At 40.2% G+C, this 26,437-nt stretch overlaps 1 protein-coding gene across 3 annotated transcripts in view; it reads left to right on the forward strand.

The window, feature by feature from the left end:
* Positions 1-26,437, forward strand: part of ZFAND3 (zinc finger AN1-type containing 3) — a 320,362-nt gene that overhangs the window by 260,645 nt on the left and 33,280 nt on the right. For all 3 annotated transcript variants that reach the window (XM_049715787.1, XM_033424363.2, XM_004267651.4), the window contains exon 4: positions 3,567-3,632. In XM_049715787.1, coding sequence (XP_049571744.1) covers positions 3,567-3,632 — 66 coding nt within the window. The remainder of the gene's footprint in view (positions 1-3,566; positions 3,633-26,437) is intronic.

Below are 26,437 nucleotides of genomic sequence, written 5' to 3' on the forward strand. Positions count from 1 at the left end.
GGAAAAGTTCTGAGTGTAATATCAAATGAAAAATGATAGTATTAAGTATCTTCAGATAATGAAGAAACTTGAAAAATTTGACATGTTTAATTTTGCTTTAGCAAAAGAAAGCAACAAACACTCATGGTGTGATGGGCTAAAAGTTTAGATGAGTTAATCTTGATATTGTCTGGTTCAGAATTCCCAGAGAGTCTGTCATATTAAGCAAGGTACCTTAACTGTGGTTTTATTTTTAATATTTAACAACCCCAAACTTACTGTTCCAGACTCACTTGCTACTAATATAGGATAGAGGGTAATGGTGTGAATCATTCTGTGCTTAGAAATGCATTTATTTTACCAACCTTCCAATCCCGATCCCAACACACACACACACACACACACACACACACACACACACAACATCACTACATTACTACATTAACCTGTAGGACCCAGGCAAGAAAAGACTACTCTTCAGGTATTAGCTCTGTCTACCCTTCTGTTTGGAAAGAAGAGGAAGAAAAGCCAAAAACAGGAGCAGAATTTACAATGATTTATGAGAACATACTCCTGCCCCCCTCTCAGACATTAGCCAACTCCATTCCTTGATGGAACAGATGCCCTGAGTTTGACCCTTACCATCAACTCTCAAAATTACTTTGTTTGCTATACCCACATGGGACTCATGTTATATTTTTATTGTTGTGGACTCAAACCTGAAAAGATTCCCCTTGAGTGGCCCTTAATCTGCATTCATTTTAACAGAGTTGATTTGCAATTAATTGTGTAAAGGTAGATACCTTAATCTCCTGTGGTTACTCCTTTTATTTGAGAGTATAGGAATTTTATATGACAGCACAATTAGTATATAGAATATATGTACAGTGCTCATGTGCATCTGTTCTGGAGTTTAAAGAGTTTCATAGGTTATAGTCTACCAGATCAAATTTAATTCCAAGCTCTCTGTTTATAATATTGTCCAATTATCAAAGCTGGGATATATTATCACTGCCAGTTACTCTTGCTGTCAGTTTGTTTTGGCTCAATTATGGTTCTGTTTGTACTTTACTATAATGTAGTGAATACTTTGGATTGGGTTGTTAGTTTAACAAGCTCTCTGGAGAATACTTTCATGATGATGCATGTTGAGATATGCTAGGTAGCCTTGAAGTTATTTGTGTATTTGCCGAAACCTACAGAAATTCATTCATTAGGAATTTTCAAAAAGATAAAACTTTCAACCTACAAATGAGGTAAAGATTGCATGTGTAAACATGGGAGTGTTAATTCATGAGTCCCAGCCAAATTTCTTTAGGGGTTTTGATTTAACCAGTTTCTCTCTGCTCTTATAATTTTACTGAATGAATTATTTTACGTCCTTTAAAAAAATACTCTGCTAGTTAAGCTGTTATTGATGCTTGTGTTTTGTGTGGCTCACGATGTTGTGTGAGCTCAGTGATCTTCGCCATATATTGAGCTGGGAGTTAAGTGTTTCCAGAGATTGGAACTAACTGGGCTCTTAATGTACATCGTGCTCAGCTGGTTTAAAAATGTACACTAATCTCTTCCTATGCGCACCCCAGCCTATTGCATCCAAATTTCCAAAGTCAAGATTTGGGAATCTTTTTAAAAATGTACCCTTGAACTTTCTGGATTCCAGAAATGTTCCAGTATTTTTATCTGGTGGTTGTTACACAATTATATATATGTTAAAATCCTTCAAGGTATATACTTAAGATTTGTGCACTTCATTCTAGTACTTCATTCTCTTTATGTTAAACCTCAGTAAAAAAGGGTTTTTAAAAAATGTACATTACTGATTCAATCAAGTGGCTTGCGGTGGTCACTTACTGAACACTATTAAGTGCCCTTTGTCCATACAGTCATGACCCAAGAGTAGATGACAAAGTGAGTCTTGACCCTTGGGTGCATAAAACCTCATGGGAGAGAAAGTGAAGATACATAACATAAGGCTTTATAGTTTATGAAGTCTTTTTGTACAGATGATCTCATTAACACTGTGGCTTATGGGCAATTTTAACTATCCCCATTTTTTTGTTAAACTAAGGATACTTACCCAGGATTACTCACTAAATAAAGAATAGTTGCAGGACTTAACTGCTTATGTTCCCAGAAATAAGAATGATTCATTTAACAACAAAAAAACAAAAGACAAAAAAAATCACACATGGAAGCAGAAGCTATAGCATTTTATGGAGCTACAGAGCCAGTGCCCAGAGGGTTTCGAGGATGTGGGGTCTGTATTAGGTTTTCTTGCAGCTCATTGTCTCTCCACGTTACTTATGTTTATGTCGCCAGTGCCCATTTGGGCCTCCTCTGGAATTTTAGTATGTTAAGCTTTCTCTGGTGAATGTGACATTTGTAGAAAATTTTTCAATTGAAATGCCCTGTTCTTTTGGTCTTTCTAAGTTTTAATCTATTCTTGCCTCATTTTCAAATCCTTGAGAAGTATTTCCACGTGATGCTGGCCAGTGTAATCCTTCCTCCTGATTACATTTAGCATTTATTACTTGTTCCATATTCTTTGGCAGTTGATCATTTCGCATCCAGCTCTTTTTTGCTATCATGTATTGTTCTTTGTTTAAGTAAACAAATTTTGTCTTTCTAACAAGATTATAAGCCCCAGAGCATGAGACTAACCTGTGGTGGCACATAGTAGGTATTTGCTACGTGCTCTTTGACATTAACAACACACTCACTTGGTTTTCCTCCCATTTCTCCTCTGTGTCTTTTTTTTTTTTTTTTTTTTTGCGGTACGCGGGCCTCTCACTGTTGTGGCCTCTTCCGTTGTGGAGCACAGGCTCCGGACGCGCAGGCTCAGCGGCCATGGCTCACGGGCCCAGCCGCTCCGCGGCATGTGGGATCTTCCCGGACCGGGGCACGAACCTGGGTCCCCTGCATCGGCAGGCAGACGCTCAACCACTGCACCACCAGGGAAGCCCCTCTTGCATATTCTTGAATTACACCTATCTATCAGATCCCTGGGCCCACAAAGATTGCATGAAGGCTCTCTTGGTATCATATTTTTATAATTAAACTAGATATTCTTCCTTAGTCAGCAGTGCTGTCTTTAAATATTACAGTGATCCTTATTTCTTCTGACAAGCTGTTTCTTCTTCAGGGAGTCACCCCCACTTTAAATAAGGCCAGTTTTGCAATAAATTCAAAAGTAGGGTGACCACTGAGATAAGCCTGAGAAAGAGTATTCCTGCTTATTTGTCTGTGGAAAAGCTCATTTCCCCAAACTTATGGGTAATTTACTCTTACCCAGATCAGAATTCTAGTTAAATTTTTTTTCTTTAATGTCTTAACATTATGTGAGACTCGATTATTTTTTATGAAAAGCATGTTATAATGTAGAAAGAATATGGACCTGTAGACTAAATTACTGCACTAAGAATTAACCTACCACTACCATCACCACCTTCATCTTTCCTAATACCCCTCCTTATGCATATTTACAGGTTGATCCCTTCCTTTTTAGATTTCTCTTTATCCAATATAGGAGCTCTGGGTATGTGGAGGATATGTCCTAACTGATGTACCTGCCTTTCTGTTTCCAGGTGGGCCATGCACAGATACAGCTCATGTCTCGTTAATCACACCAACCAAAAGATCCTGTGGTACAGGTACGTACATCATTCTTACCTGGATTCATTCTTACCTGAATTATTCACAGGCATTAGCTACTGGTTTTAATGCAGTGTCCTTGCCAGAGTACGCTCTAATTTCTTCCATGATTTGTGAAGTGATGTATTATGTGCTTAGTATTGGGAGTGGGGTGTGAGTAGAGGTCGGAGTGATGCTCTTGGAGGTCAGATTCACTGAGTTAATGCTGGCAGCTAGAACCGAGAAGGTGGACATCAAAATTTACCTACTTCCCCATGTCTGAAGAATGTTATTAAGACCTAAACCATACAGAAAATGCAAATCATTGCCCAGTTTCTAGCATGTGGCTAATTTGTATAAGTCGTGGACCTACTAAAAAAACATTATTTAAATAATGATGGCTGGAGGGTAAAAGAAGTTATAGTACAGATAATCAGGCTAACTGACTAGTATAGTGTCCTAATAGTTTTAGAAAATTATTTCCTTTCATTTGTGCTAAAGCCATGGGGTGTGCTGAAATCATTCTTTTCAGATACATGGAGTCCCCAAAAAAACCTTAGTGCATCTGTGACATTTGTATTAAGCGTGAAGCCATGAATCTTGTAGCTCTCTAAAGAGCACTCATAATGCCCATTGCTCCCTTACTCTGTAGCTTAATTTATTTTCGACAATATTTGCCTTTTTAAGTAATGCTGCCTGCTATTTAGAGTATCTTAAGGATTATATTTGAAAGAGTCAAAATAATTATTTTGTTTTTCTAAAGGTCGCAAAGTATTTTTCATAACTTAAAAAGTCCTTTTAACTCCCCAGCAGAAATAGCACAAACTACTTCTGTGTACGGACTTACACTGAAACCTCAACCCCTTTAAATACTCATAGTTTTGATGTTAACCTCAAACAGGCCTGTCCTTGCACAGTTTCAGAGTAACATCCAGGCATTGAACTCTGAGGAACTTTAATTTTACTCTTTTGTTCCAAATGACCGGTTTTGAGGCAGGGCTGTGTGAGATAGTCCTGACATGCTCCCATCCCACCTGTGCTCAGTACCCAAGCTCCACTGGGTAGTTCCTGATTGAGGCAGAAGAGAACTGTGCCCTGGGGTGAGACAGACCGTCCTGCTTAGCCAGAGGGAAGTCCGAGAGCCATCTTCTTACCCATTCCAGCCAGAAGCCTAAAAAAACACTCGAGCCCTTTGATTACAGGTCCAGCACTTCACACACACACAGGTTACTTTGGTCTTTCTTTTTTCCTTCCAGTTTTGGCCCTCAGGACAGGGTTTATGGTTAGCACTACTGACATGTTCAGGTATCATCAAGGCGTGAGCCTCGAGCTCATTGAGTCGTCCTGAGAGATTTAGGAAAGAGACTTGTGTGCTCAGCTTAGACACTGAAACTAGTAGGAACCCCTCCTGAATATCATGTACTTGTGTCCTTCATCTTCTAGGCAGATCTGTTTCATCCTTTCTGTTCCCGTACTATCTTGTGTATTTAAAAATACTAATACCATTTATTGCATGCTTACTACATTACCAGGCACCATTCAGTATACTTTACATACATGCATATTTAATCTTCAGAACAATTCTGCAAGATAGTTATTCCTCTTTTACAGTTAACCAAGACAGGCACTCAGAAATTTAAATATATTTCCTGGGGTAATATTACTAGTAAGTAATAGAGTCAAGACTTGAACACAGATCCTTCAGATCCTAAAGCCTGCTTTTCACTACCATCATATTACTGCTTATCATATCATATTTTATCGTAATTATTTATGCTCCTAACCAGACAGTACAAAGCCTATCACTGAATGAAATGTGGAGAAAGAGAAACACAGATTTGGAATTATAGCAGGTAGTGACATAGTTTTTGAAACAGAATTCTAGAAGCAGGTCTTGTTTCAGATCCTAGCCTAACCCCTTACAAAATGTGATTTTAAGTAAATATCTCAAAATTTGTTCTTCATCTGTAAAATGAGGTGATAAATCTCATAGCTTGATGTAAGAAAAGAAATGATACATGTAAAGCTTGCATAATAGATCTTCAGTAATGGTAGCTGCTATTATATTGTCTTACCATTAAAGATTATGTGTATACAGTGGCCAGTCATTAGATAGTGTTGGTAACACATCAATCGGTATTTTAGGCAGAAAGGAGTTAGATTAGAAGTACCAGAATGCATTGCCATGCCTAGTTTCATTAATTGGCTTTATGTTGATCACATTCTTTGTTGCATGTCAGTATTATAGTAGGAACTGAAGGTAATGTTTTAGTCTCCTTACATGAAATGATAAGTGGGACATTGAGCTCTCAGTCACACATTTCCAGGCCTTCTTTTAGGTGAATACATCCCTCTTAACTAGAAAAAGATTGAGAGTTTCTGGCTTGGAAGGAAATTAATGCAATGTGCAGGTCATCTCCTAGAAAGCCTGAAGGAAAGTTGAGATTTCTCACTGTGGACATTAAAGGTCATCAGGTTCAGCTTGCTGTACTTCTTCTCAAGTAGCCGGTCAGTGGCCCCCTCAGGCTCCTCCAGTTAGCCTGAAATAATGGCCCCGACTCTAGAGGACAGAGCTTCCTGATTTTCAGAGGTAAATTAAATGGTTTGATTTGAGAACCATAAGCTGACTGTCTTTGTCTCCATCTTTCTCTCTGTCCTAAAATCAGCAGGTTGCCCATGGTGGGGATTCTGAACATTTTTCTTATGAATCAACACTTTTTAGTGTTACATTGCTGAAGTGTTTCTGTATTCTTGGTGTCTAGATTGTTCAAGAATAGGACTCATGCCTCTAACACATGCTCTGGTGCTTCTACCTCAAGGGACACAGTGATAGTAGCTCTCCTAGAGATCTTCCAGAGCACAGGGCTTCAGGCACAGCTGATAGTAAATAATTACTTTAACACACCATTGTAAAGCAATTATACTCCAATAAAGATGTTAAAAAAAATTTTACAGTGGTGTCATTTTTTAGGAGCCATAGAGTAAAGCCCTCTGAATTAGATCTTACTGACTCCCTCCCAGCCAATCTATCCATATAAGTTTGGACCTAAAGCAGCCTCCAGCTTAATAATGATGTGTGCTAGAAAAAGGATGCTTAGGCTAGAATAAAGTTCTTTAAGTCACTGGTCTCTGATGAAGGGCATACAAGGTACAGTCTGTGAGGTATGGAGAGAAAATCATAAAAGCTCTTTATCTCAGCCCTTTAAAATTTCTGTTTCGCAGATTAATTTCATAATTATGTATTAGCCCATATGTATAGTTTAAAATCAGCAAATACACATACAAATACATATTAAACGTACATGGCCAAGTGTCTTAGATGGGAGTGTGCACTTAAAAAAAGTTAGTGACCTCTTCAGTACACAGATCGTTTTCTTTTTAGTACTTTGCAAATTAGATCTAAAGGTTAGCATTAGATCCATTATTAATAAGTCAAGGAACGAATGTAGCCTGAGTGGTTGATAAGTGTCTCTATTTGTATCTCAGGTGACTACTGTTTGATCAGAGGGTATTGTAATTTAGAGAGGTGGACAGCAGTGCAGAGTGGTGGGTCTGTAGCCATCAAAAGTGAGAGAGGGGAGGGGACCCTTTAAGAAATTGTTCTTTGGTAGCTGTGAGTCTTAAGAAGCAGATTGCAAAAGGCAGCAGTAGTGGCAAATGAAAGATCAGTTCGTGTTTGTGAGCTTGGTGGGAAAGGCTTTTCTTTAGATGCTGGCTTTTAGTCACATAGCATTAACAGTTAAACTTGGTGATCTTTAGATGGAAAAAAATAATGGCACCTTGATCATTTTGGTATTTAAGAGAGAAAAATTAAGTGCAGGTGTGTGTGGCTTTGTAGCGCTCTGGGATATCTACAGTCAGCAAAGACTGCCAAGTCCCAGGTTGCTTTTGGTTAGAATGTGAGAGTTAAAGTATATCACACCTTCAGATTACTAGAGAACGCTTACATTTCTTCAAAGAGCTCAGAATGTTTTGCACATGTTCCCTTGTTAATTCTCACAACATTCCTGCCAAGAACACGTATATTGTGAAGGAAAGAGCTCGCTTTCTTGGCAACAGGCTACCAGAAGATTCCCTTTTGTCCTTCATCTTTTCTAACTATCAAGTAATACCTTAAACAAAACTTGTAATCTGAGCTGCAGTCATCTCCTTTAGTCAACTTTTTGGGGAATGTATTTGGATACTTAGGTGACTACCTTCATGAGGTCATATTTTTATGTTTAAAGTGTCTTGTGGGGAAGAGGTTTGTTGCCTTTTCTTAGGATTTCTTATTTAAAGACATGTTATGTAATCTTTTTTTTTTGGTAAGACTTAATTTGTAGAGTTACAGCAAAAGAAATGTTATTTTGTATTTTATTTGTTGGAGCTTGCCATTGATGAGCCTTAAAATTTAAGCTGTAATAGGCAGATAGAACCATGCCTTCCTTGTCTTAAATTTCCTTGGAAAATTTAGTCTCCCTCCAGTAGAATCCTTAACAGTGACCAACCCAAGAACCCTTCTCCTTCCAAGTGGGGCATTAACCAGTTCTTAGCTCTAGGCCCTAGGTTGGGTTTATCAAGGTTGACTTTTTAGCACATGAAAAAAAGGAATTTGCTCCTTCCCTAGTTCACCACTCTTATATGCCTTTTTTGTTTGTTTTTTCATTTTATAGTCCTTTCATTTCTGAAGTTAAAATAAGAAAAAAGTTACAGACAGGTTTACAGACTAGGTGGTCCTGTCAACAGACTTTTGCTCCACTATATCTTATATTCACTTTTACTCTTCTTCCAGCAAATATGTTGAGTAAATAATATTCTCTCTGATAGACTTGAAAAATGATGGTTTTAAAATGCTGTGTGTATGTTAAAAATGTGATTATAATTAGTAGAATAGCAAGTAAAATAACCATTTGTGGGGCCATAAGGGAGCTGTAGTATTGCCTAAGATGAAAGCAGATGGGACTAGAAACTGTCCCATTAAACATCAAGGCAGGTTTTCCCAGAAAGTATTGTCTTTCCACTCTATAAGAAGCATGCTAATTCATTTTAACTGTATATCCCTTGCCTGATCTCTCCTCCCCTCCCCTCTCCTCTTTCTTCTTTTCTTTGCTAAAGCACATGTTTATCCTTTTGGGTCACCTATTTCGGTGTGATAAACCGTGACATGAACTAGATAGCCTGTTATTGTTCATTGTATCCTTTTTTTCCCCCAAAACCTTTTCTTGACTCACTTCTCTCAGGCAGCCTACTCATGATATTATTGTCTGTTCTTACAAAGACAAGAGTAGAAACTCCTTTTCACCTGGGAGTTCAGAGAAGATTGATGTGCTAAACACTTTCCACATCAGTGTTCAGATGCCAGTTAAAGTCTGATTGTCGATATGTTACCAAGAGGTTTATATAAGATCTTCTAAATTGATCCAGAAGCTAAAGGGTGGTAGTGTTAAATCAGAGGTGGCCCTATAAATCTTAGAAATACCTACAGTTGTGTGTTTTGTCTCCTGGTAGATTCAGTATTCATGGAAACAGTGCATTTAATCCCAGAGAGTTGAGTCAGTGACTATAGACTGTATTGGTCAGTATCATACACTGTAGGTAACTCTTCTCAGAAGGACTCTGTAAAGCTTTAAAGGAAGGAAGGTGGCTTTGGGTGTGAGTTCAACTATGTAATTCAGTTCTTTTTTCATTCTTTTTTTTCTGGTCCTTCAGGTATAGCTTTTCCCTCAGGTCTGCAATATCAGCATTTGAGATAGAAAATTAGAAATTTGACCTACTTACGTAATATGCAAGTTCCCATCAGGAGAATATTAGGGAAGATACAAACCTTTCACTTTTTTATTAGCATTTTTAAAAACATCTTTATTGGAGTATAATTGCCTTACAATGGTGTGTTAGTTTCTGCTTTATAACAAAGTGAATCAGCTATACATATACATATATCTCCATATCTCCTCCCTCTTGCGTCTCCTCCCACCCTCCCTATCCCACCTCTCTAGGTGGTCATTTTTATTAGTATTTAATGTAACCATTGAAGAAAGATCAACATACTAACACTGTCACGGCAAGGGGAAAAGTATTAAAAAAAAATGTTTTACCTTGTGCACTCATCATCTTGAATCCTGGGGTGGGGGACGAATACCAAATATTAGGCAAGACTGCAAAAATTTCTCTAAGCTAGAAGGTGTCATCTTGCTATGTTTAACATAGGAAAAAAGCCACAGGTTATCATGGTATGCCACAGTGGTTGTTTACTGACAGTGGTTTTTGTCCATTGAGTGGATAACTGGGAAGGGAGATAATCTGCTAAATGCTTTTTCTTGTGGGGTTTTTTTGGTTTTTTTGTTTTGTTATTTTGGTAAAAAGTTTAATGTGCTTGATTTGTTGCATATATTAAAGAATAGAATGAGGTAGCAAGGCTCATTATAATAAGATGATTTGATACTCAATATGTAAATAATATCAGGTAAGTTTAAAAGCACCTCACACGATGTATAGATTTCAGAAAAGTTTAAGGAAAGCTTACTGTTTTTCATTTGTACCCCTAAATGAGAGTTAGGCCCCATTGCCACCAATTCCTGTGTTTGTGTTACAGGCCACCTAGACTTGTATGTGTAAGTTTGCTGAACTTGAAGTCAGAGGCTTGTTTCAGAGGCCTTGGTTGAGTTTTAACTTGTGAAAAGCAGTGGCTCCCCCTCTGAGAAAAGGCTGATACAAGTGAATATCAAGCCAGGGTGCCAGTCTTGTCAAGGGGAAGTTTTGCACTTGAAGGATAAAAATGCACTCCAGTATAAAGAGAAAAAGGAAGTGTGATGAGCTTTGTTGCTATTGTGTGTGTGTGTGTGTGTGTGTGTGTGTGTGTGTGTGTGTCCGTCTGTCTGTCCGTCCTAGGCTTTGGTGTTGAGCTGCTTGTGGTCCACATGCTTTGTGCAAATTCAGGTTGCTTGGATCCTTGAATGCAGTTACAACTGTTTTTTTGCCTTTATGGTCATTTATTTTATCACAGCTTGCACTCTCACCAAGGAGAAAAGCCCTGAGCTTCCATTAATTAGTTGTTCTATTGCTCCACTGGGGCAAAATGCCTGAGCCAACACTACTTAAAAAGGATATCAAGGGAATTTAATACCCCTCTCCTCCTTTGAAACTTTTGGACTTTTTGGGGGGTGGATTTGGGGGGGTGCCTTTCAGGTTCTGCTCCATAGCACTTGTGTGCCTGCTGGAGGGCAGCGTGTTAGAAATGTGGCTTTCCTGAAGCAGTCTTAACCAGGAGCGGGATAGAAGAACCACAGAGCTGCATTATAAATCATCCGAGCCTCACAATGATACTGCCCATTAAGGAGACTTTTTTTTTTCTGCCCTCCTGAGTTCCTGGCTGTACTAATAGAACAGCACATCAGGCAAGGCTGTAAATAAAAGTTATTACCTAATAGGTGTGTGCTGAAGTGGAACGGACGGAGCTGAGGCATGGAGCCCTTATTACTGCTCATCAGCAATTATAAACAGGATAAAGTGTCTGGGACTTGCGCTGATGCAGTGAGGGCTAATAGAGGCTGGGAATGACACTAGGCTGTGATAGGATGATGTATGCTGATGGGTTTTTACTGCCTCATCGTGCTGCTTGCTTCCAAGACAAGTTGTGTTATCCATTTTCCTGCTTGCTCATCTATCTGCAGAGGCATCCCATTGCCTCTCCTGCCAGCAGGTGGGCTGGCATTTATTCCTCATACCTGTGTCTGCTTCTAAGGCACCCCCGTTGAGAAGAGTTTCAGAAATATTTCATAATCATGGCCAATTAAAGCCGTGATCTTATTGTATTGCCTGCTGTTGTGGTTATAGATCACACCTTCAGAAGTGGTTGCTTACATGGAATATAGGACAACTGGAGACACTGTAGTTAGTCAGCCAGTCTAGTACTTTATTAAAAGACTACTGTGACAAAGTCCTGTAGTAGATTCTGTAGGAACATGCAAAAGAAGTGATAAACATGCATCTTGCCCCTGGGAGCTTATACCATAAAGAGACAGAATAAGTACAGAAACATAAATACAACTAATTCCAGCTTTAGAGAGCAAGAAATGTAACTAATGTTTATTTTTAAAAGTGAGGACGGGGGGGCTTCCCTGGTGGCGCAGTGGTTGAGAGTCCGCCTGCCGATGCAGGGGACACCGGTTCGTGCCCCGGTCTGGGAAGATCCCACATGCCGCGGAGCAGCTGGGCCCGTGAACCATGGCCGCTGAGCCTGTGCGTCTGGAGCCTGTGCTTCGCAACGGGAGAGGCCACAACAGTGAGAGGCCCACGTACCGCAAAAAAAAAAAAGACAGGATAAATTATGCTAATTATTAAGAGAAAATATACAAATGTGGTTTTTTTTTTTTCTTTTAAAGAATTATCTTCTTGGTGAAATGCTTAGAATTTAGTGCCTTAGTACAAGGGTTAGGGTTAGAGTTAGAGTTAGGGTTAGTGTTAGACTAACCTAAAGTGATAGAGGGCTACTGGAATGTGGAGGGAAAGTCCAGCAGTGGGGATTATGTTTTCCAGTGAACATAAAACTGCAGATAAACAACCTGGCAGTGCTTTTGAGTAGCAGATAAGCACCTGATACTTGGGAAAATTGAGATACAGCTCTGTTGAACTTTGATCACTCAACTTCACTAAATCACAGTGATTAGACCTTTGCGATAGGAGAAATCTTTGCAGAGCCTCAGAGGAATGCTTTTAAAAGGGTTTACCAGTTTGATCCCCGGAGTTTATGAGCATTCTGGGGTTGCTGTTTGTCACTTGTGCCTTTAAGTGAATACACCTCTTTATGCAGTACCTTCAAAACTAATCTACCAGGAGACCTCCTGCTGTTAGAGAAATTGTCATTTTTCTATAGAGTTCTTTGATGCCTTAAATTATTTTTAAAAAGCCTGATAGATTATAATCTCAATGTTACAAACCAGATAAACCAAGAAATAATGTGACAGGAGTCCTTCATTGTGTAAAATGTCTGGCCACTGGGTTATATGGATAGGTTTTTTTCCTTGTGCAAATTAATATTTGACTTACCAAAGAACCAGTTCATTCAGAGTGCTCTGTGGTAGTGGCCAGTGGAATGGAGGAATAAAGATAACTGAGAAAAATGTTTTAAAATAATAATAACAGGATTTGATGACTGATTAGAGTTGACTGAAGAAAGCATGCAAAGTTTATAAACTTGGGGAACTGAGGGAAGAAAGATGTGACTGATGGCAGGGAGGGAATGGGAAGAAAAACTCGTTGAATGTATTTTCAGTTTTGTTTTGTTTTTTTTGCGGTACGCGGGCCTCTCACTGCTGTGGCCTCTCCCGCCGCAGAGCACAGGCTCCGGACGCGCAGGCCCAGCGGCCACGGCTCACGGGCCCAGCCGCTCCGCGGCATGTGGGATCCTCCCAGACCGCGGCACGAACCCGCGTCCCCTGCATCGGCAGGCGGACTCCCAACCACTGCGCCACTAGGGAAGCCCTGTATTTTCAGTTTTTGATGAGCTAGATTGTACATTGTTGTAGATTGTCCTGTAGAAAGTTAAAAATATAGACCTAGTTTGGGAATCATCGATCTTGAAGCAGTGATGAAAGGTGTACAAGTGGGTAAGGGAATGAATACAGAAGAACAAGGGGCTAAGGGTTGTACTTAGGGGGCTGGGAAAGAGAAGAGGAGCCAGTCAGTTAAGGAAGCTAAAGAAGGGAGAAAACTTCATACAGCATCATGAAAGATTTATGAGAAGAGGGGCCAGGAAATATGAGGACTAAGGAAAGCTGTTGTCTATGGGTAGCAGAAGATCATTGGAAAACCTGAAAGAAGTTAGTGTCATAGTCATATGGTGGGAAACCAAAGCCTGATGGGAGGTCATTAAAGAGGTATTTGATAACAAGGAAATAAAGGCAGCAGACAAGTCATTCAGTTAAGGAGTTAGTTGGGCCATTAAAAACCAATAAATAATGGTGGTTGGAGGGAGAATCAGGATCAGGCATTTCTTGATGCAGAGGTGGTTAAGATAGGGAAATATTTTACCCTTGTTAAGATACAAAGGGAAAGTACAAAAAGGAGGGAAAGAAGTGGAAAATATTAGAGGAGGAATAGAAAAGGTGCACAAGCAAGATTCTTTAGGGGCAGAAACCCAGAAGCATTAGTTTCCTCCTAGAGTATAAGCGAAGAGATACAGATATAGATAAATAGGTTTTCTCTTTTAATATATAGACAGTTAGCTGAGACAAGATGCACTACGGAGTTCATCCTTGAAGGTCATCATTTTCTGAATAAATAGATCATACAGCTATCAGCAGCAGAGAACTGAGAGAACTACTGTGGACTGAGGGAGGAAAATAGGATTTCTAAATAGTAGCTAATCCAAACTGTCATTAAATAGTTTAAATTTATATTGGGCCAAAGTGAGACTTTCTCTGGCTACTATATTTAACCCAGAAGAAAAGCATGAAGAGAGAATAAGTGGTACTCATTTCTTTTTTTAATTATATGTTTTCATTTTTACAAAAGTAACACATGGTAGCACATCATAACCCAGAATAGTTTATAAGAGAAAGATAATGTAAAGATGGTCCCACCCCACAAAACTGAACAGCATCTCTCTCTTGACAGTTTTTGTTTTAGTAGTTTCACTCTTTACGTTACCTTTTTACTAACTGTGGAAGAAAGAAAAAATGCTTATATTCGTGCTTTTTGAGATGTCAACTGGTTTGAAACACGAAGATTTAGCTCACACAGTTCCTCATCCCAGCATTTGAAATGTATGTTATTTGTTTTCATCCTTTTCTTTCTTAATCCATCAATTTTCAGCACCATCTCTTAACGAGGATATTAGTACCTGTGATAAGAGGTACTACCTTATCATACCTCCTGTCAGCTACACTTATACTTTTTATATTGTCACAGTTAACTATTTATTTTTGGCCTATAGCCACAAGCAAATCTTCCTTGTTATGTCCATAGGTTGTTTTTTTAAATTGAAAGCCAATAAATGACATTTATATTATTATGACTGTAAATGTTGTTCCCTGCCAGGAGGCCAAGTTATATGATAGGAATAAATTGTTTTTTCTGTGGGTCTAATGTCACAGTTCCTGGGCCTGTAAGGAGAATGTTCTTACGTCAAAGCCAAATCAGATTTTGTTGTTGTCATATTCCATCAGTTGCTCAAAAATCATGCCACATTTTAGTTTGCTTTATATTTGGATCGTAATTTTTTTAATACAGTTTTTTTTTTCTTGGAACTTATACTTGCCTTTCTTTTTTTCTAACCTGTATTTATACCTTTCACTCAAGACCTCCCTCCTGGAGCCCACCATCTTTCTGCCTCAATCTAGACTAGATGTTTTATAAGCCTATTTTGTCACCTCAGAATTTCCCTTTACTGTTCTCTTTTATTCCCTCATTTTTTGAAATACAACGCCGAAGTAAGTTCCTAAGAGAAAGAGTGTTGGGATTCTTGCATATCTGAAAATGTCTCTTCTGTCCCCAGCTTGATGGAAAGTTTGATTAAGTATAGATTCTTGGATAAAATCATTGCTCCATTGTCTTCTAACATTTCATGTTATTGCTGAGAAGTCAGATGACACTGATGCTAAGTAGTATAGCTAGGATTTTTCCACCTCGAGAACTGTTAGGATCATGTTTTTATTCTTGGTGTTCCAAAATTTGTAGTAAGTATCTGCTGGTCATCCTTTTTTTCCCCCATTCAAGATGCTGGATACTTGCTAGGCCCTAAGATCTGAAGACTGACGTACTCCTTCATGGAGCTGCAGACTGTCTTTGATATTCCCCAACCCAATGGTTCTCTTCTCTTCTGGGACTCATAATATAGATGTTGGACCTGCTAGATTGGTGATCTTAACCTCCTTTCTTATAGTCTCCATCTCCTCTCTGTGTTCTGGGTGATTCTGTTGACTTTATCTCAGTTTTTCTTTTGATTGCATTTCAACAATCAAGCTTTCAATGCGCTTGCTCTGGTTCTCTGAAGGTTTTTTTTTCATAGTATCCTATTCTTGCTTATGGATATAATAAGAATTACTATCATATAGTAATATCTTCTTTTTTTAAGCCCTGTCTGTCTGTCTGTCTCTCTCTCTGTCTCTCTGTCTCTCTGTCTGTTGTGGCTGCGCTGCACCATGTGGCATGTGGGATCTTAGTTCCCCAACCAGGGATCGAACCTGAGCCCCCTGCGGTGGAAGCGCGGAGTCTTAACCACTGGACTGCCAGGGAATTCCCATATAGTAATATCTTCTGACTGTATTAATTAGTGGTTAGACTTGTGCCCTTCTGTTTGCTGAGTTCTCTGTGATTGCTTTGAGGCCAATTTTCCTATTTATCTTTGTCTTTTACTTCATGCTTCAGGTTCTCCTCATTTGCCTGGTGAAACTTGGTTTTCTGTTGACTTTATGTATGTATATATATACTTATTTTTGGCTGCATTGGGTCTTTGTTGCTGTGCGCGGGCTTTCTCTAGCTGTGGTGAGTGGGGGCTACTCTTCATTGTGGTGTGGTGGCTTCTCTTGTTGGGAGCACGGGCTCTAGGCATGCGGGCTTCAGTAGTTGTGGCTCACGGGCTCTCGAGCGCAAGCTCAGTAGTTGTGGCGCACGGGCTTAGTTGGTCTGCAGCATGTGGAATCTTCCTGGACCAGGGCTCGAACCTGTGTCCCCTGCATTGGCAGGCAGATTCTCAACCACTGTGCCACCAGGGAAATCCCTCTGTTGACTTTTAAGAGAAAAGGCCTAGATGGGTGGGCAGCGTTTCTACCATGCCTGTTTCTTGAATGGGAATTTTTACTGGGGCTCTGTGTGGAATGGAGTGGGGACGAGGTGTTAACTGGCAGGGTCGTTGTGAGGAAGTTAAGAACCTGATGGAGGAGGAAGACTGGACTTTGAGGAACCATAGAAATGGCTTTGCCTAAGCAGGTCATTCAGTTTCTCTAGACAGGAGCTGTCCAGATTTCTGCCAGGTAAATATGGCCTGCTGCCAAAACCAGTATAGTTGTTTTACAAAAAAGAAAGAAAGAAACAAAAGTGTTTTCAGTGCATCCCCTGCTTTCTGCCCTGCTTCTCATTCTGCTTCTCTTAAGACTTTTCCTTTGTACGCAGCAGCTACCACCTCTGCAGTCACCAAGTTTCAGCATTAACCCACTCCCGTTGCTACCACCGTCTAGAGATTTGTTTAAAATCTCTTGCTGATTATGTTAAACACACAATTATATTTATTGCAGTGGGTTCATTCTTGTTATTTTTGTGCTTTTATTTCAGTTGGGTCTGGGGGTTGGGGTCAGAGGAAAATGTGTTTAATCCTCTTGAACTAAAAGTTATCTGGGACAAAGTCAGGATTGTGCTTCCTGATTTAATCATCGGTGGAAGACAGAAGGAAAGGGTAGCCTCAGTAGTATGTGGTTCTTTGGAAATCTAGGGGATAGGATTGTACCCAAGGTAAAGCCCCAAATGCTGAAGGGAAGGGAGATATACGTGTTCATGGTTGAGAATGGGGGCCTCTAGAGGCAGACCACCTGGGTTCACATTCCAGTGCCCCCTTTTACCAACCATATAATTGGAAGAATAATTGTACCTCTCTATGAGCGTTGATTTTCTCTTCTGTAAAATAACAGACCCAGCTATTGAGTTGTTGAGGGAAATGAAATAATCTATTTAAAGTACGTAGTGCCTGATAAATGCTCAGTAGGTAATTGAGACGTGGACAGAATGTACCTGATGGTCTGAATGAAAGGAAGGTGAAGAGGAGTTTGAGGGAGTGTGGAGGAAAGTGAGAAAGAACTCACATAACTCACATGATCTGGTTGGGAAAAGAGGTGGAATCAGAAATTGGTAATGAGGGCCCGAGGCCAAGCAGATTGGCGAGTGCAGACCTGGAAAGGAAGAAGTGAAGGATAGTGGAGTCAGGGGCAGTTAGCAGCCCTGTTTGAACAGATGAGGGTGGTAATGACAGAAAGCCCAGAAAACCCCTTCTTAAGAAAACTGGGCATCAGAACGGGTAAATCAAACTTCTTTTTTGTTTCTAGGCCTTGTTTTAAAAGTAAAATTTTACTGTATGTATTGGTATAAAGTAATTCTTACAGAAATTTCACAACCTTACTTTCCAAAAAAAACCAATAAATACTCTTATTTTCTGAGCTCTTCTCTAAGTTTTTATACATGTAATTGAAAACTCCTTCTTTCTGAGGCAAATCACAATTTAGGAGCCGCAGAGGGCTGATAGTTTTCTTGTAGTTAAAATCTTGATAAAAAGACTGGCTGTGGGCTTCCCTGGTGGCGCAGTGGTTGAGAGTCCGCCTGCTGATGCAGGGGACACGGGTTCGTGCCCCAGTCTGGGAAGATCCCACATGCCGCTGAGCGGCTGGGCCCGTGAGCCATGGCCACTGAGCCTGTGCGTCCGGAGCCTGTGCATCTGGAGCCCGTGCTCTGCAATGGGAGAGGCCACAACAGTGAGAAGCCCGCGTACTGCAAAAAAATAAAATAAAAAAAAAAGACTGGCTGTTGCATCTTAACAACATGAGAGAACTTTAGCCAATAAATTTACTTCTTTATGATTAAAAATCAGACAGTTTAACCTCGGAAACATTCCTGTCATGGGAGACTTCATATTGTGATTAGTTATCTGAACAGCCAAGTGCCTCTGTGGGCTCAGTTAACCAGCCTCCCACTACATATGTACAATTATTTTTAGTGCATACACACACTCTGCTATAAAAGCTTATTTGGCCCTATGCGTCCTGCCGTTCTGAATTCTCTGTTTCATTACCAGTATCCACCCACAGAGTTTCAGAAAGCCATTCCCAAATAGCAGAACCACAACTCAGAATTTTAAATAAACCACATCTCTATTAGCTTAATGGACGGAGGAATTAGTTACATGCTATGCATTTCCCACATCCATCCACCCTTTCAAAACTTATTTAAAATGTATACATATATAAGCAAGAAAACAGGGCATTTAACTCAGATTAGCTTTTCTGTTACTTTAGCAAGGGATAAAGAAAGAATACGGGAGACAATCTTTAAGATTTTTACCTTGAATGTGGGCCAGACTTTACTTGCAAAAAAAGTATTTTGGGCACTGCTTCTTTGTTTCTAGAGAAAGTTGAAGAACTCTTCTCCAAAGATGTTATTACATTACAGCTTGAATTATGTGTTCAAATATACAGGGTCGCTTTTAAAGGAAAGTTGTGCTGGGATGGGGGCGGTCGGGTGGTTGTGTAGTACTGATTTGAAGGGGAAGTGTTAGCTGCAGCAGTCTGTTTTCCAGCTTGGCATTAACTGATAGTTCCTGTAACTGACAAGGGTTCAGAACTACTTTTTCTTTGGCTTCCTGTTGATAAATCCATTTCTAAAAGATTAAAATCACATCTTAAGGTCTTGGTCATCATCCTTCCTGGAACAGCTGTTGCAGTAATTGATACAATTTAAAATGGATCCTTATTGGAATTGGAGGAAGTATAGACTAAGAGAGTGACAGGTACAAGTCTGTGACTAATCATTAAAGTGTACTTACGGATAAGTGTTGACTTAACTACAAACCTGGAGAAGCATGAGCTTTGACCTTACTGTTGATTACCTGCTACAATTGTTTGGTCATGCACTTTCCCATCAGACCTAAGCAGTATCAACATTTCTGGGAAGGAATTCAGCAGGCACTCTAGCCAGTCATCTCTAAGTATGAAGAAAGCTGCCTTAAGAAAAGACAGTATGGCTACTCTGGGATATAGTGGTTGTTGCTTTTTTTTAACAGTTTCGGACTTACAGAAATTTTACGAGAAGATAATTCTCAGGAACTCCCCCACCCAGATTCCCCAAATGTTAGCATTTTACCACATTGACTTTCTTTATTCTCCTCTCTATTCACCCCCCTCTGTGCATGCCCGCGCGCGCGCATGTGTGTGTGTGTGTTATAGCCACAGCCCTAACCACTTCAGTAATTACCTTTTTATACTAAAACTTCAGTGTGTAATTCTTAAAATCAAGGTATTGTCTCATATAGCTACAGTACAGTTTTCAAAGTTGGGAAGTTAACACTGATAAAATAATAGTTGATTTTTTTTAGTATGTTTCATAGTGTGGACATCTTGATAAATCATAATTCTGTAAGTGAAGAGTGTTGAGCAAAGTTGGTTGAATTGAGGTTGAAATGCTAGATGCTTGTTCCTCTCATGTTTCAAATATGGACTAAAGATAAATCTTCATAATAATTTTATGTAGAGTTTCTCGCCTCTGATTTTCCAGCGGCTCATTTTACAAATGGGGTTATTTCGCTTTCCTTCATAAGCCATTTTCTTAAGGCAGCTTTCTTCAACCCCCTACACACTTGGTAGTATCTACATCAACACTGATACACCCCTGAGTAATGAAAGCCTACTCATTTGGGGGCGGTGGGAGGGGCCGGGACAAGGCTTTCACTGGGCACTCTTTATCATCATGTTAAGTTCTAACTTTAGGTTCATTTAGCCTCACATCGGAAAGAGTTAAAATGAGGCACAGATGTGTTTATTTATAAGCTTAAGGATTTACCCTGGGAGTAATGAGTCAAAAGACTAAATCCTGGGTGGAAGAAACTAAGTGATAGGTAGAGAGAGGAACTGAATTAAGTTGATGCTAAATTAGAAACAAAAATAGTTTAAAAACAAATCAGCTATTTTACCATCTACTTAGTTATGCATTCAAGCTGATTTTTTTAAAAATAGCAAAATATAAATGTTCAAACATTTCCCCCCCCTTACATTAAATCTGGAGCACAGCCCACAGGTGACAATCTCTCATTGCAAGATTACCGTCATTAGGAACTTGTCCTCTGTTATAGAGATATTCTTTTTCATTATTATTATTATTTTGTTGTTGAGTACCAGTGGAGTACTAAACGCGGTCGATTCTGTTCCTGCCCCTAGAGGCTTGCATTTATAAGTCAGGCAGACAAAACAATTATAAGCTTCATAGGGGTGAGATGATTTGTGTGGGAATATTTGACTTTTCGTCTGTATGTTTTTAACAAAAAGTCAGAATTAATGTCTCATTCTTCTTTACCCATGTCCTCACCCTACCCCCATACTCTTGTTTTCCATAAAGGACACCTATTTTTCAGTCATCCTGGCAAAAAAGACCCAGGGTCAAATCAGATTAACCCTTGGGCAAGTCATTGGCTTTGGAGACCAAGATATGAGGGTACAACATTATTTGAAGGCTTCTGGCCTGTTCCTTCCTCCTGGCTTCTTTAAATATGTCACCAGTAGGAAGAAGTGACTATAGTCACAAGTACTGCCCAGCTGCTCAAAACAGTTGTATAGTTTTGTAAGGCATAATTTGAAAAATCTAGGTTTCATGTAACTACAAAGTAGACTTATTACATACTTTTTAGTCAGTGTAGCGTATAAATGAATGAGTGTTCTAAGAAACTAAATGAAAATAGTATTGCCTGCCTTAGACCCAGTTAATATGAAAATAAGTCTGGTTATATAGATACTTCATGGATTCTCCCAAATTTCCCTTTCTTTGGGTAAATGAAAGTAAAGCGTGGCTGATCTTATTAGTTTTCTGGAAATACTGGAAAAGGTAGTAGAACAGAAGTTCAAGACCAGTCTTAGCACTGAGAGTCTTGGAATCCTTGTGGTCATAGAGCGTGTTTTGTGGTCACCGAACACGAAGGCATGTGGCCTTTGAGAAGTACATATTTCTCTTGGGTTTCTTCATCTTGCTCTCCCTTTGTTTGTCTCACCTCAGTAGTGATACTACCTTATTCTGTACGCTACTGATGCTATAAATGTAATATTTTTAAAAATCAATGAATTGTAATGTTGTTGAACTGTAAAATACCCAAACAGGTTATAAAAAGGAAAGATTATCTATTGAGGGAAATTTTTCAGTTACAATGAGTAACTGAAAAATCTATGGGGAAAGTAATATGGTTTAGTTGGGCAGGCAGGACAGGTCTTGTTAATGGAGAAGCTAAAACAAGGAGGTGGTGCCAGGCCAGTACCAGCTACAAAGGATGACTACTGTATTGCTAGTCTGACACGTTCTGCTGACCAGCCACCCCTCTGTAGAATTTAGCTCCTGGTGATACCTTTTAAGTAAACAGTGCAGTAGGAATGGCACTTCACAAACAGGGATGGTGGCCACAGTTTTTCAGATGAACCCAGGCGTGGTTTATGGGGTAATCACCCTCACCTGTGCCTTTTTAAAGAGACCTTTTCCTTTGCTACTGGGGGAAAAGTTATCATCCTACAAATAATCAATAAAGAAACATCTGTGGACAGACTTTTTTAAATAACATGAGAGAAAAAAATAAAGCTGACTTCATATAAGTAAAATACTGTGACTACAATCCAGAGATATTCAGAGAGTTAACAGGAATAGGAAGAAAATGGTATGAGGAGTCTTATAAATCATATTCTAAGAGCAGAGGACAAACAGGGTTATTCAACAGAGATGTAGTTTAGAGAAATTGCACCACCATGTTTGGCTAAGGAGATCATAAGTGAGAGGGGTGCTGCTTTTCATCCTCACACTTGGCCCAGTATCTGTCCTCACCCTCAACCCAGAGGCAGTGGGGTCTTTGGATACATACAAAGTAGCAGAAATTCATCTTCACAGTAAGGTACCCTCATGGAAGAGCAGAAGTAGAGTCTTGAAGTGTAATAACAATTAGAGACAGGATCCTGTGCTCCGCAACAGGAGAGGCCACAACAGTGAGAGGCCCGCCTACACGCCCCCCCCCCCCAAAAAAAAGTGCTGGTACAGGATAAGTGCTTTGTGTTAGTGGTTATTATTGTAATTATTACTGAAGCGTAACTTAAGGAATCTCTTGTGGCATATCTACCTATTGTGATAAGTGACCTTAAAAATAAGCTTGGACAAAAGTTTACATACCATATGATTTCATCTATAAGTCCATGTATGACCGTATAAATGACATTCTTGAAATGACAAAATTTTAGAAATTGAGGACAGATTAGTGTTTGCCAGGGAGCAAGGTGGGGGAGGGGGAGACGGAAGTAGGCATGGCTGTAAAAGGGCAACACGAGGGATCCTTGTGGCGATGGAAATGTTCTGTAGCTTAACTGTATCAACATTAGCATCCTGGTTGTGATATTGTACTAGACTTTTGCAAGATGTTACCATTGGGGAAAACTGAGTGAGGGGTGCATGGGATTTCTCTGTATTATTTCTTATAGCTCCATTTGAACCTACAATTATCTCAGAGAGGAAAATGGGCTTGAAAGATTCCTGATAGAGAAAAATTGGCAGTTAGTGTCATGTATGTGTCTGATCAGACCGACAGACCAGTAGTAAGATTAATAAACGTGATGGAAGGAGAACTAACCTGGCCATTGACATTTTGGTGAGGTGTTCATGAACACCCCGCCCCCGCCCCCGCCCATTGAACCAGTTGGCGTCAAAGAGAGGAGAAAGATATAAAACAGCTTTGTTTCCCTGAAAACCCATCAATCAGGTGTTCTCCATGTAGCTTTGCTCCCCAGACTGTGAAAGGGTCTACTAATTGATATGATTGTTGGTAAAGAGATGAGGTAGAAGGTAGATGAGCAACAACTTTTATACAAATGGTATTTTGAAAAGAAGGGCTAACAGAAAACAATGCGAGGATGACAGATGTGAGCTAAAAATCACCTGTTTATATGTATACAGTATAGTTCTTAAGTTCAAGAGGTACCTTTTAAAAAAAATTTTTATTTTATTTTTGGCTGCGTTGGGTCTTCATTGCTGCATGTGGGCTTTCTCTAGTTGCGGTGAGCGGGGACTACTCTGCGTTGCGGTGCGCGGGCTTCTCATCGTGGTGGCTTCTCTTGTTGTGGAGCACGGGCTCTAGGTGCGTGGGCTTCAGTAGTTGTGGCTCACGGGCTCTAGAGGGCAGGCTCAGTAGTTGTGGCACATGGGTTTAGTTGCTCCGTGGCGTGTGGGATCTTCCCGGGCCAGGGCTTGAACCCGTGTCCCCTGCATTGGCAGGTGGATTCTTTTTTTTTTTTTTTTTTTTTTTTTTTTGCGTTACGCGGGCCTCTCACTGTTGTGGCCTCTCCTGTTGCAGAGCACAGGCTCTGGACGCACAGGCTCAGCGGCCATGGCTCACGGGCCCAGCCGCTCCACGGCATGTGGGATCTTCCCGGACCGGGGCACGAACCCATGTCCCCTGCATCGGCAGGCAGACTCTCAACCACTGCGCCACCAGGGAAGCCCCCAGGTGGATTCTTAACCACTGTGCCACCAGGGAAGCCCTAAGAGGTACCTTTTCGACCTTTCCCTCTTCTGCTTCTTAATCACCCCCTTAACAGAATTTATCACTTCCACATTTTATGTTCATAGTCTCTTCATATATTAATATGCTGTAGGTTTATTTGTTTATATCTTTCCTGGAATGTGGCCTCCTTGAGAGGAGAGATCATTGCCATATGTAGTTCTGATTTGCTAGTTTAAAGCCCAGTGCCTGGCACACAGTAGGCACTTGATAAATAATTAATAAAATATTGACTGTTGTCTGGGCCCTGAACAGAGTGGTCATTAATCTGGAGACGTACATAAATTAGATCAAATAAACTGAGAATCTTATTTTACTTAATGAGATTGTGATTATTATTGCAAGTGAACTTTCCTGGGCTTTTGCTTTATGTCTTTTATTCTGATGAAAATTTTCCTTAGGTTTAGAGAGTTGAGTGATCAGCAATGAAAGGGATATCTTACAGGAACAGTTAGCAACAGTGTAGAGTCCATCAGGAGGGGAAGGGCAATCAGAAAAAGGCCAGGAAGGGCTTCCCTGGTGGCGCAGTGATTGAGAGTCCCCCTGCTGATGCAGGGGACATGGATTCGTGCCCTGGTCCGGGAAGATCCCACATGCCGCGGAGCGGCTGGGCCCGTGAGCCATGGCCACTGAGCCTGCGCGTCCGGAGCCTGTGCTCCGCGACGGGAGAGGCCACAACAGTGAGAGGCCTGCGCACCGCAAAAAAAAAAAAAAAAAAAAATAGAAAAAGGCCAGGAAGCTATTGGAAAGGAGATATTTAGAGAAGTGACTTGTGGCCTTCTGGGACCAACTTCAGTCACAGGCAGTGCCATCAGACTTTAAGAAATCATGGCCTAAAACACTGACAGCTAGCTCCTCTCCTAACGTTCACCTAAGTATCCTTTCCTTGCCAAGGCACAGATGAACTATATCCTGATGTCCTGTACGGCAGGTGTGCAGTGGAGGAAGTTAGAGGAAGAACATTCCTTCCCCCACTGCCAAGGTGGTATGGGAACTGAGCTGATTACACAGTGCTTGCCCTTCTTCACCTGCCCTTACTTGTGCCAGCCCTCCAATCATGTGGGTTTGTCAGGGGCTTGCTGGAAGTTTAATTGCTGGTCTTGAATATGAAACAGAGGAGGTGTACAGTTAAAAAATCTCCTTCCTTACAAGTAAATGATGCCATTAAAAATAGAGAGATAAATAGAAAAGAGAGGGAGAAAGAATCAGTCAATCCCGGATGGTGGTATATTCCACAGGAAAACTAACCAGGACTATCCAGAAGTCCATGTCATTTGAATGAATGAACGAATATATGGTTTGAGAGTATATGCTGTTTTGGATTAAAAAGAGATTTAGACGTAAGGTCCAAATGTAACACATGTAACTTGATTGGACATGCCTTTGAAACTATGAAGGTAAACATTGAAAACAATGGAGATAATTTGGATATGGACCGAATGTTAGATGACATTGGAGCATTATTCTTAATTTTCTTAGGTATGATTTTTAGTCATGTAAGGAAATGCCCTTATTGTTAAATGTGTATATATGAAGTATTTTGATGTTTGCAACTTATTTTCAGATGGTTTGAGGTGGGAGAGAGAAAGCAGTGTGACAGATAGTTCGTTAACACTTGTTGAATCTGACTGGATTGTACACAGGTATTAATTGTACTATTCTTTGAACTTTTCTATAGTTTTGAAATTTTTCAAAATAAAAAGTTGGGTGAAGACTGAATACTTTCCTCTTGGGGTTGAGAACAAGGCAAAAATGTCCTCTCTCAACTCTCCTATTCAGTATCATACTAGAAAGCCTAGCTAACAATAGGCAAGAAAAAGAAATAAAAGGCAGACAGATTAGAAAGAAAGAAAAATTGAGAGAAACCCCTTCCTTTAGAATTGTTGGGCTCTGATGCCATGATTTCATTTAAGATGATTTTATTTAATGGAGAGCTGTTCTCCCCACAGCCCATTAGCTTCTCTTAACTTGATCCTTTGATGAATTCATAATTGCTTTTTTTTTTTTTTTTGGGTGTCAGTGTGTACCACCAAAATCAGCTTTCAGCTTCTTGTCCAGCGGGAATCAGAGGGAAAGATGGGCTATGAGGAAGTGAGAAATCTGATTCCAGTCTTTAAAACATGTCTTTGGGATGTATGGGTGCTCATTTCATGAAGGGTACAAATTATGGCTCATGACTTATGCATTTTCTGCTACTCTTTAAGCTGTCTTCCAATCAAAAAATGTCCCTACAGAAGCAGCTTTGCATTGCTGTTGTGAAGATCAAAGTCAGACAGTTAGATGATAAAATTACTCTCAAGATTTCTGATGCTTTATGTCTTTTGAGCATACTGAGGACAGAGACCCCAAAAGTTCAGGTGTGCTCCCAAGATAATTGGTTCTACTGATTGGCCACCCCAGGTCTCCCGATCTTGTGTTCCCAGCAGGGAGGAAGAGTCAGAGGTCTGCTGTCTTGAGGTTGTGATGGAGGAGACCACCCTCAAGAAAAGGAGCAAGCCAGAGGAAATAACCTGGAGGGATGGGGGTGGAGATGGAAGGAGAAGAGAGGGATTCGGGCTTCACAACAGTACTGCCTGG

The sequence above is a fragment of the Orcinus orca genome, chromosome 10 (genome assembly GCF_937001465.1).
Source record: "Orcinus orca chromosome 10, mOrcOrc1.1, whole genome shotgun sequence".
In the NCBI taxonomy this organism is placed as follows: Eukaryota; Metazoa; Chordata; class Mammalia; order Artiodactyla; family Delphinidae; genus Orcinus; species Orcinus orca.